The sequence below is a fragment of the Octopus bimaculoides genome, chromosome 2, assembly GCF_001194135.2.
Source record: "Octopus bimaculoides isolate UCB-OBI-ISO-001 chromosome 2, ASM119413v2, whole genome shotgun sequence".
Lineage (NCBI taxonomy): Eukaryota > Metazoa > Mollusca > Cephalopoda > Octopoda > Octopodidae > Octopus > Octopus bimaculoides.
Window position 1 is genome coordinate 71610954 of NC_068982.1, and position 12731 is coordinate 71623684.

Genomic DNA, 12731 nt, shown 5'->3' on the forward strand with positions numbered 1-12731 from the left:
ATTACAAGATATGGCTAGTGGCAGACTGTAAGGTAATAAAGTACCAATATTAGGAAGTGCATTCAGGTTGCAGCTGGAAATAATTTGTTTATATATGTGTGTGTGAGAGAGAGAGAGAGAGAGAAAGTATTTGTGTGTGAATGTGAGAGAGCGTATATGTCTGTCTAGGTATATGCATATAGGCATGGTTTGTGTGTATATTACATAAATATATTTGTAAATTTTCCGTATATATTAGTGTATGTAAATGTTACATATGTATACACGTGTGTATATATATATATATATATATATATATATATATATATATATATACACCTATTTGCACAGGTATTTATAAAAATATATTTATACTATATAGATAATATAAAATTGATGTGTGTTAATATACATACACAAAATAGATATAATAAAGATAAACAAATGTATATGAATATCACGTATAATATATATATACCAGATATGCTTTATATATAAAAATAGACGTATATAAATAATATAATAAATCTCTGTGTACCAGATACTTTAGGGCCACAATCATAGTCCTCGGAATTCGTGATTACTGGACCAATTGGTTTATTTGACATTGCATCAGTCTATGCAGCTGAAAGCACTGCTTTCTCTTCCTTCAGCTATCATCACATCCTTGATGTTCTCTTAGGTCAAGAGTTGGAGAGCCAGGCCGAGAAGGTGCTTGCTACTAAATAGGCACCTAAACCAAATAGTGAATGTGTGGCACAACCTAGCAGGTCATCCTTGCCCTTGAGTGGCAGCTAAGCAAGTGATATTACATATATATGTATATTGATATATATATAATGCATATATATCATCATTCTTTTTACATCTGCTCTCTACACTCTGATTCGTTTATTATTGGGAATCACTACTCCCATAGATTGGTGCTTTGGCTGGATAGCCCTTTAATATTACCAACCACTTTGTAACCATGTACTGGGTGCATTTTTCATGGCACCAATGTTATAGACATTACATATATATATATATATATATATATATATATATATATATAATGCAAAGAATACAATACAAAGATGAAGTAAAAAAATAAGCAGTATTGCTTTGACACTCGGGAAATAGGGGTGGGGGTGAAGGAAATGTCTTACGTTTCGAGTATTCATTCTTCTTCTGAAAGATAGAATGGATTATACATATTATGTAATATATATTATATGCATGTATAATGCGTTATATATATATATATATTATACTTATATAATGCATTATATATGTATGATAAATATATAAAGCATCTCATATATATATATATTCATTTTGTTTTAGCATCCTGTTTTCCATACTCACACACACACCTATATCTACCTCTATATCTTTCCTGGTTATTTTTATTATCACCTCTTCTCAATCTCCTCTTTGTGTATGTTTGTCTTCCTCTTCCTGTGTTCCTCTTTCTCATTTCTCCCTCTCCTCTCCCCGTTTGTTTCATTCTCTAACTGTATATGTTCTTTCTCTCTCTCTCTCTTACAGTGATGGCATTCCAATCCATACAAAATCATATCAAAAGAGAAGAACAGTACGGAAGCGAGCGGAACAGAATCGTGAGAGTAAGGACGCACCTATTCACCAACAGTTCATCCCTGTAAGTAAAACCTAATTATTGTGGACAGACAACTACTGCTCACTCCACCCAATCATACACACACTTATTGCTAAATCCTTTAAGTCAACTCTTATATTTTTGGTACTATTGTCTCCTGGATCAGAGTTTAGGTAATTCCAATGGGAGTTTACAATTATTGCCGCTAAGCAACAAAACAAGATGTTTTGTTTGTCCTTTAATGCTTTTTTTATTTTATTTTATTTTTATGTTGTTACAAACTTTTTAAAAAATTGTTGTATAGTTCTACAGGTATGATTTCCAAGATGGAACCCCCCCTCCCTCACAAGGATTATACTGCATTTTCCAGCATACAAGTTACCATCATATATAATGTAAACATTTCAAATATTTGTCAATATCTTTTCCAAATCCTGCTGAATTTCACATAAAATTTTTGGTCCTCCGAAGTTGTCTCGGTGCAAGTCGACTTTTTTTTTTTTTTGCCTGTAAATTTTGGTCTGAAATATTTAAACTTTTATACTGGAAAATTTCTTATACCAATTACGAAACTGAAATTAGTCCAAAACAATTTTTTAAAGTTTCAGTTCTCCAAACACTAGAAGGAATCTGAACACGTGTTCGGGTGTTATTAACCAACTACTGTAGCTTGTGGAATTCTCTTGGCGGTGGTTGTTTCTGCTTTATATCTGCATTGGTTTATTGTGTTTAATACTTGCTGACTTTGTTCAGTCTTGGAAGCCAACAAAATTGTCTTATGTTATGTAAAATCAAAACAGTGATCATCAGCTTCATTATTCTAATTTCATGTTCACTTTCCAGGCTAGCATGGATTGGACAATACAATAGGATCCAGTGGTGCATAGGACCACATCTTACTAGAGTGTCTCAGTTTTGACATGCTTTCTATGGCTGGATGCGCTTCCTAATGCCAACCACTTTACAGAAAGTACTAAAGTACGAAAAATGCATCTATAATGTTCTGCAGTTATCTTGGCTGTCTACACTACCACCATAATAATAATCCTTTCTACTAAAGGCACAAGGCCTGAAATTTTGGTGGAAGTGGTTACTTGATTACATTGACCCCCAATGTTTCACTGGTACTTATTGACCCCAAAAGGTTGAAAGGCAAAGTCGACCTCAACAGAATTTGAACTTAGAACATAGTAGTGGCAGGCAAAATACCACTAAGCATTTCACCAGCATGGAAGGTATGCTCAAAGGTTGCAAGCTGGCAGAATCGTTAGCCCAGCTTGCCATAATAATGGCTTCAAATTTTGTCGCAAGGGCAGCAATTTTGGGAGAGGAAATGAGTCAATTACATTGACCCCTGTGTTCAACTAGTACTTATTTTGTCGACCTCAAAAAGATGAAAAGTAAAGTCGACCTCAGCAGAATGTGAATTTGGAATGTAGTGTCAGGCAAAATATAGCTAAGCATTTCATCCGGCATGCTAACGATTGTGCCAGCTCACCACCTTCAATAATAATAATAATAATAATCCTTTCTACTAAAGACACAAGGCTTGAAATTTTGGAGGAGGCGACTAGTTGATAACGTCAACCCTAGTGTTTCACTGGTACTTAATTTATCAACCCTGAAACGATGAAAGGCAAAATTGGCCTCAGCACCATTTGAACCCAAGTGCAGAAAGCCAGAATGTATACTGTAAGGCATTCTACCTGATGATCTAATGACTACTCCATAGTTATCGTTATTATGATAATAATAATAATCTCTTATGAACGAAGTGTTTACTGTTGGATGTCTTGTTTCTTTGTAGTCTTGACCATAATTGTTTTTTAATTCCTATGTTTACAGAGAACTGACCGAGCACCAAAAGACCGTAACATTGCAGAAGTTGACACTGAAAAGTTTGCATCCATGTTAATCGAGAGATTAGAAAAGGTTCACTTGGAACAAGAAAGAGATGAGAAGTTGAGGGAGAGTATTCGTTGCATCAGTGAGGTAGGTTTACATTACTGTCTTTCTCTTTCACCTTCCTTCCTTCCTTCGCCACGTCTATATTGCCTCTCGTCTCATTGATACATGTTTGATCAATATCTGTTTATTATATTTAGATCATCACTACACAGAATCCGATGGATCTTGGTGTGCTTTGATTTCTTAACACCATTCTGATTGCAAAGCTGTGTTATTTCCCTCCCTCTTTCCCCCACGCCAGCCACTTTTTCTCTAATCAGTTTTATCAATAGTGAATATTACAACTTTTATTTTCATCTTTCATGGTGGTGAGACAAATAACTTTTAACCTTTCAAAGTTTGCCCGATTCTTTGAGCATACATGATCTTATCATGATGGTCATTTTACATCTACCTTCCATGATGGCTTGACGTGATTTACCAGGATGGAGGGCCAGGTCTTCCTCCAGTGTCTCATTTTTGGCATGGCTTATGTGGTTGGATGTCTTGCTTTGTCAACATTGAAACTAAAGACCTCTATTTCTCTCCAATACTTTATTTAGACTTTTGTGTAAAATATAGAACTCTTAGTTTTCGCAATATGTTTTATCAATCTATATAATCTTCCGATTTTTTTTTTTTTTTTTTTTTTTGAAACCAACTGTGATTTTACATAATCATCCTATTTGTTTTCTATTTCAGAGCAATGATATTGAAGAGAGTAAAAACCTTGCTAATGTCACAGCTTCATCAAAGCTACCCCCACTTATTCCAATTGTGCCCATTGATGATGAGCTAGCGGATAGTATCTTAGAGGAGCACTGCTCGCGGATATGGGAGAGTTCTGCCCAGCAGACGCCATTTCGCTCTCCGGGCGGTCATTCTCCGAAACCCAAATCTCCTGAACGTGCACACCGCAAAGCCATGGTGCCTGGTATGCCTTCCGTTCCAGTGCCAGCACTTGCTTCCAAGGTGCACGCTCTCTACAAGAAGAAAGACAAGGACTTAAATTCAATGTGGTCATATGACAGTGGTGTGGGTGAAGAAAAGTCAATTGGCGGTCATCATTCACAGGAGACCACCATTTATCATCACCACCACCACCACCACCACAGTTCACGGGAAGGAAAGAGCCGGCAACAAATTGAACACGAAGCACAGAAGCACAGTATGTTGTGCTACATGGGCGAGGCTGTAACTCGAAATCACCCAGACTATCATCTTGCACACAAGGATTCGGAACGTGGCCGGAGTCATGTGCGAAAGTCCAGTGTTCGCAAACATTCAGATGCTAGCAGTAATATCGATAGTGGGATTAGTACCATTTATGAAAAGGATACGTTACCATCAGTACCAAACCTTTCGGCACCAACCACTGAGAAGTAAGTACAGTACTTTAGTAATTCAGTATTTCTCATCTCTCTATTGTGAAATCATGTAACCTTGTGGTTAGGGTGTTGCACTCGTGATTGTAAGATTGTGGTGTCGATTCCCAGACTGGGCAGTGCGTCGTTCTTGAGTAAAACACTTCATTTGACAGTGTTCCAGTCCACTCAGCTATAAATAAGTTTCAACAATAGCTGGGAAGTTGACCCTGCTATGGACTATTGTCCTGTCCAGGGTCAAGTGTTGTAACCTATTATATGTCATGCAATCCAGGTTAAGCACTGCCTTTATGAGTCTTAGAGCTCATAATTGACCTAAGCATCTTTCTCTTGCAGGACCCAATGGAAGTTGTTTCTTCTTGACAATTTTTGACTGAAATTTCTTTTCTGTCTAAGATACAGTGGGGCTGTTTTTCATAAAAGATATTTTGAAGACTAGTTTAAATGCATTATCAAAAGTAGTTTCAGGGTTTCTGATTTAAGTACAAGTCCAGCAACTTTGAAGGAATAAGTATTTAGCTGAGACCATCAACTCCGGTACTTGTATTTCATTTTATTGACTCAAAAAAAAAAAAATGAAAGGCAAAATTGTCCTTGGTAGGATTTGAACTCCAAATGTAAAAATCCCAAACAAATATCACAAAGCATTTTATCCAATGATTTAATGATTCTGCCAGTTTTGCTGCCTTCAAAAGTACAGCATAATGGCTTTTAGCATATGAACACAAAATTAATTTTCCACCCCTAAAGAGCTATAAAAAGTTTTATATTGTAGACATGCAATCACTGTCTCCAGCATGGCAGCCATGACGATAAATATAATGATAATGACGTTGATAATTTCCCTAATTAAATATAGGAAGATCTCAGATTTATTAACAATGCTAGGCAGAGAATTCTCGAGAGATGTACTTCCCCCCCTCAAGTGGGTTTGTTAGTCAAAGTGGTTCCAGCTGGGTGCTGAAACATTTGTGGGCTCCATTTGCTGATAACTTACCACGATAATAATGTTTGATGTTTTATATCCCTAATCAAATTTCTGAAAATCCTGCTGATTTTAAAATCCTTTGTGGACTAAATCTCAAATCTCCATTGAATATCAACAGCAGTATGCTTTCATTTATCCAAGTTATGCTTCGTTAAATATAATGAATTGAGGCATTATATAATAGATATCCAAATTTGATTTAACTAAGGTTAGGCTTCGTTAACTAAAACGAAGAGAGCCATCTGTATTACAATGAAAGTGCTGTCAAAATTTGATCAACTTAAGGCCCGTGCAAAGTCTGAGTTTAATTTCTTCTACTCAGAATAAAGAAATTGGGTGAAAATAGCCCTGAATAAATTGGGTTATTTCCATTGTTGTTATTGGTGATGTATTTGACAAAATTACTAGGGTATTTGATTGGGTGGAAATGCCTTGCAGTATTTGTTGAAACTCTTTTTACATTCGGGCATCAATCTTTTCCAAGGTCAACTTTGCATTCCATCCTTTCAGGGGTCAGTAAGATAAAGTACCAGTGCCAGTTGGGCACTGGGGTCAATGGAATTGACTAAATCCTTGATAAACAAAATTTCAGGCCTCATGTCTCTGTGCTGGAAACAATTGTTATTAGGATAATGACTAGCATAATTGGTAGTTCTGGATATTTTTTTTTTTAATTTTTAGTCAAATGAATCAACCCTAGTACTTACTTTTTTGGCTAAGGCTTGTACTTACTCTATTGTACTCTTTTGCCTAACAAAGTTACAGGGACGTAAACACACCCGCTCCGGTTGTCAAGTTGCGGTGGGGTACAAACTCACACCAAGACAGATGCACAACACACACGCATATATATACATACATACACTGGGCTTCTTTTACTTTCCGTTTACCAAATCCACTCTCAAGGCTTTATATTATGAGCTTAAATTACCCCTTGAGGTCAGTTTAAATAAGGGACTAGTCAAGTACTCCTGCCTTCTTCTCCACCTTAAGAATATGACCTTGTACCTAAGTGGTATGTATGTACACACACACACACACACACATTGTATTTTCAGTTTCATTTTGTTTACTATAGTACTTCTAGCCAGTGTGTTTGTTTTTTTTTTGTGAGATTTGTGCAATATTTATTATTGCTTGTTTTCTATAAGGTGGTGAGCTGGCAGAATCGTTAGCATGTCAGACAAAATGATACTAAGCATTTTTTCCAATTCTTTATGTTCTGTGTTCAAATTTTGCCACGGTCGATTGCCTTCCATCCTTTCGGAATCAATAAAATAAGTAATAGTTGAACACTGGGGTTGATGCAATCAACTTATATACTCACTTAAAATTGCTGGTGTTGTGCTAAAATTCAAAGCTATCATTGTTTGTTTTCATTTTGTGTAATTAGGGGGTCGTTTAGTTAAGTGTTTGTTACATTAAATTCAATGTTGAATTTTTCTACTAGTATTTGGAGATGGTTTGTATAGGGCTGGTTTTATGGGATGACTAATTTGGCACTCATGGATTTGGGGGTGGCAACAAACAAAAAAAATGTCTATCCTTTCCTGCATTCAAATTCGAAACTGCCTGCCGCTGACAAAGAATGTGTGTTATGTCTTCAGGCCAAACAGTAAATTAATATTACATTGTCGTTGTCATTGTCGTTTTTAACACCCACTTTTCCATGCCTGCATGAGTCAGACTGAATCTGTTTGGGCAGATTTACTACAACCGGATGCTCCACTTGTTGTTAACCCTCACTTATTTCCAAAGCAAGGCGATATTCCCTCCTCTGTGGCCAGATACGGGTTTCTTAGAAAACATGAAGTACACAAACGCATATACGATAGGCTTCCCGGCTTCTTTCAGTTGTCATCTACCAAATCTACTCACAAAGTCGTTCAGGTCTACAGTAGAAGATATTTGCCCAAAATGTCGTGCAGTGGGACTGAAACTGAAACCACATGGTTGGGAAGCAAGCTTCTTAACCACACTGCTGCACCTGTGCCTAATATGTATTTGTATAATTAGGATTCTCTCTCTCTCTCTCCCCACGATCGTTATTAAATCAAAAGTGTCTTACTTAGAGCAGTATAGCTCATGTAGCTAATAGACACTAAAAACGTCAGACACTTGTGGCATTTGTGCCGGCTTTCTGCATTCTGCGTTCAAATCCTACCATGTCCTTCATGGTTAGTCATCTTAAATCTGAAGCCCAGTTTAACATTATCGCAACCACCACCGTCTGGCATCTTGTGTGTATGCTGGTGCAAGCATTCGGAAGGTCAAGGATACTTGCCTTCCCTCCTAAAAGATTTTTTTTTAAATCTATTTTTGGACTGCATAAAAGTTCTTATATAAAACCCCTAGATTGGTGTGATCAAATAAACCTATTATCAAAAGTACTTCCATCCATGACTATCCTAGTCGAAGCCCATCTAGAATTATGTTATCTTATGTGTCCTATTTTAAGGTTGTGATCTGTAGATTTGACTGTTATTTCTTGCAATTCGAGCTACCACATAGAGATTCCCTTATTGGCTCGCTTGTGTTGTGTAAAGTTGTAGAATACTGTGCTGCTCGTTTTGCTTGTGTTCCTTATTTATTGTTGGGTGAATTGTTACAGCGTCGGACTAAATACTTTGCGCTATTTACTCCGGCTGTTCTGAGTTCAAATACCACCGAAATTAACTTCGTCTTTCATCTTTTCGACGTCGATAAAGTCCCCAGACAAGTACTGAAGCATTATTATTATTACAATCTCTCAGCAAATCCTGTTGAATCGGAGAGTAAAACTGTAAAGGGCATTTGCCCCCAGTGTTTAGGGAGATCTTGGATGGTTGGGTTCCTCGGTTGGACCGTGAAAGTTCTACTCGGAAAGGAAAGTGAAAGTGGAGAGGCAATGGTGGATGCTCTCTCCTCCAGTTAATTTTCTAAACAATGGGTTACATACAGTAGCAAACATGTCCCGCATTAACGGAACCTGTATGTTCCTCTCATAGGGTGGAGACGGAGGACATGTTGTGGGGTCAGGGTGATCTTAGATCCAATAAGGAACTTCATAAAATCTACATGGAAGCCATCCTCTCTGGCGGTGACCTCTATTTGGTCTGTTTATGTCACGTGCTTTATATGCATTTTTTTTCTATAATCTGATTTCTGTATAGACATGTACACTTTTTATCTTTACTTCTTTTTCGTCTGTCGCCCTTGTGGAAAATAAATCAAATAGTCTATGTTTATATTATTATTATTTGGCAGAATCGTTAGAGCGTCGGACAAAAATGCTTATCAGCGTTCCTTTCGGCTCTTTAACGTCCGGAGTTCAAATAACGCCGATGTCTACTTTGCTTTCTCTTTTATCGGGATCGATAAAATACGTTCTAGTTTAGCACTGGGGTCGCTGTTATTGACTTCCCCTCCTCCTCGAAACTGCTGATCTTGCGCCTGTAGATTGGAGAACAACAGTTAGGCAAAGACTCGTACCTTTGGTGGTCAAGGTAACCCTGGATCTGTGGGGTTCTTTGATTGGCTCTAATTGGAGGTTTTCCTGTATTCGCGGGACTGCATCGTCCATGTGTTTACATATTTTGTATACTACGTATACTCTCACCGTCTTTTCTCTTCTCCACCCCCTTCAATTTTTATGTAGACCCCCCCCCCACCTTCCACTCCACATAACTTGCTGTCTGTTCTTGTCATGTCCCTCGAAACTACTACTACTGCTTATCAGCATTTCATCCGACTTTACGTTCTGAGTTCAAATGCCGCCGAGGTCGACTTAGCCCTTCACCCTTTCGGGGTTGGTGAAATAAGTACCGGTTGAGCACTGGGAGGCGGGGGTCAATGTAATCGACAAGTCCCCTCCCCAAAAATTTCAGGCCTTGTGCCTTTTGTTGAAAGGATTCTTTTTGTGTATTTCCTTTATTTTTCTTTTTGTTATTTATTTTATCATTTCATTATATGACAACCCCCACATTTTGTCCGCCTTTCTATTTCCCACCCTCTTCCTTCGCCCTGGTGACAAATGAAATCAAGTATTATTATTATTGTTGTTATTATTATTATATAATTGTTGTACTGGCGGCGAGTTTAAAGACTGAATGCCTCGCAGTGTGTTTAGCTTTTATCCACCCACGTTTAAATTCCACCGAATTCAGATTTGTCTTTCATCTTCCCCAAGTTGTTGTGACTGACTGACTGTACGCCCGTCAAGTACTGAGGTGGATTTCAACGATAAACTTTCTGGCCTTGTGCCTATGATAGAAACACTGGTGGTTATAGTTTGCCAATTACGAAACACACACACATACGCTCTCGTGCGCGCGCGCCGTTGTGTGTGTGTGTGTGTGTGTGTGTGTGTGTGTGTGTGTGTGTGTGTGAAAGAGGTTACTTTTACCATTTTCTAGGGGTTTTTTCCTTCTCCTCCCTCTCTGTAATCTTTTTTAAATTTGGCTTCTAAACACAGTTAAGACAATAAATAATAATACTGAAATTTTGGGGAGGGGGATAGTTGTCTCCATTGACCCCCAGTGCTGAACTGACACTTATTTCATCGACCCTGAAGACAGGAATGGCAAAGTCGACCTCGGTGCAATTTGAGTTCAGAACGAAAAGACGGACGAAATACCGCTAAGCATTTTGTCCGGCGTTCAAACGATTCTGCCAGTTCGCCACTATAATAATAATAGTTTTAGCACAAGGCCGGTAGTTTTTTTTTCAGGGGGAGGGGTAAGTCGATTACCTCGACCCCAGTTCTGAACTGGTACTTGTTTTATCAACTCCGACCCTGAAGACATGAATGGCAAAGTCGACCTCGGCGGCATTTGAACTCAGAATGTAAAAGAACTAGAAAAAAAAATCCAACATGGCATATTTTGTTCGACGCCCCAACAATTCTGTCAGCTCGTCACTTTCATTTCAAATTTGTCACAAGAACAGCAATTACATGGGGAGGAATGGACTGTCGATTAGATCGACCCAGTACTTGACTGGTACTTTGATTTTCTCGACCACGAATGGATGAAAGACTTAGTTGGCTTTGGTCGTATTTTGAACTCGGAACGTAAAGAACCGGGAGAAATAATATCCACAATGCATTTCTTCTGTTGCGGCGCTCTAACGATTCTGCCCAAGCTCGTCGCTGTAATAATCTAAAAAACAATAATAATAATAATAAATAATAATAATGGGCTTCAAATTTTTCCACAAGGATAGCAATTTTGGGGGAGGGGTGAGTCCATTACATTGACCCCAGTGTTCATCTGGTGCTTATTTCATTGACCCTGAAAGAATGAAAGGCGAATTCGACCTCGGCGGAATTTGAACTCGGAACGTAGCGAAGGGCGAAATGCCGATAAGCATTTCGTCCAGCGCGTAAGAATTCTGCCAGCTCGACAATAATAATAATAATTAACAGTGGTGCGAGTATTTAATAAAATAGTAAATAAGACCTCTCTCTTTCTCTCCCTCCCCAAAATGGGTGGAAATGGTAGAGAAAAAGTTTCGCTTGTTTCTTTCATGTTTTTCTTCTCTCCACAGAACGTTTTGAAAATGTGGCTTGGTTTTAATGCAAGCAGTGTCTTCTGATTCCCTTCCTCCTCTTTTATTTCATCTTTTTTACCATTTTGTTTATTTCTTATCTTGCAAAGAATCAGTGGCACTTTTCTCTTTGTAGGCTACTCCGGTTTCTCATCATTTCCTCTCTCTCTCAAGAGACCCATTGCCTCCCTCATTTGTCCTCTCTCTCTCTCTCTCTCTCTCTCTTCCTTTCTCATCTATCTCTCATGTTTTCTTTTTTTTTTTTTTCCTTTCCCTTTTGAGTAGAATGGGTTTGATTACAAGCCCTTACCGTCTTATTTGATAATCCTCACCAATAAGTAAGAAAGAAATGAATATATATAAAAAAATGTCCTTTGTGTAAGCAGAAAACACTTCTTTGCTTTTTTCTTTTTATGATAAATTACATCTAAAACAGTGAAAAAGGAATAACAACCATGGTTATTTAAGGAATGTGGCTTTGATCTTGTAAATTTACTACTTCATCTTTTTTTCTTTACTTCGTTCTGTATTAGTATTTTTTTATTTGGTTAACTTGTTTTTTTTTTCTTTTGTTTGACTTAATTTATTCACTTGTTCTTTCTTCCGTCGTTTCTTTATTCGTCATACTATCTAATGTGAAACATTAACTCTATATATAATGAAACTGTGTGTATGTGTAGGTGTAGGTGTAGTATCGAAATGTGTGTTTATATATGTGTGTATGTATAACTAACAATATTTTAAAATGGAATGAAACTGTTTTAAATGATAGTCTTAAATGTGACCTTTATTATTAAACAGCTTCGGCTTTCTGCTATTATACTTTCTAAGTGCGGCTTCTACTTCTATTTCAGTAAGTAAACTATAAAATGACTGGCTACAACGCTGTAATTGCGTTTTATATTTGTGTGGGGGCGGGGGAGATGGGAAGGAAAGGAGCAGGCAATCACCGCCACTTCCGCCGTCACCACCAAATTTATCGTTAAAATATTTTGCCATACTGCACGTTACGTAGCCCTTGGTTTTCACCAAACCTGCATTTTTTGTTCCATCTCCATTAATTGCATAAGGATTTTTGTTGTTGCGGTGAGATGGCCTCGAATTGCCATGTGTAATGTGTAAATAAGTGATGCTGTGTGTAATAAATAAATATATATATATATATAGGCGCAGGAGTGGCTGTGTGGTAAGTAGCTTGCTTACCAACCACATGGTTCTGGGTTCAGTGCCACTGCGTGGCATCTTGAGCGAGTGTCTTCTACTATAGCCTCGGGCCGACCAAAACCTTGTGAGTGGATTTGGTAGA

The 12731-nt window shown here is 37.8% G+C and overlaps 1 protein-coding gene across 1 annotated transcript in view; it reads left to right on the top strand.

Annotated features, from left to right (window-relative positions):
• LOC106867786 (axin-1) overlaps positions 1 to 12731 on the top strand; it is an 83590-nt gene that overhangs the window by 50099 nt on the left and 20760 nt on the right. Inside the window, exons 4-6 of the mRNA XM_052965851.1 lie at positions 1510 to 1621; positions 3425 to 3571; positions 4229 to 4908. Of these exons, the coding sequence (XP_052821811.1) occupies positions 1510 to 1621; positions 3425 to 3571; positions 4229 to 4908 (939 nt within the window). The remainder of the gene's footprint in view (positions 1 to 1509; positions 1622 to 3424; positions 3572 to 4228; positions 4909 to 12731) is intronic.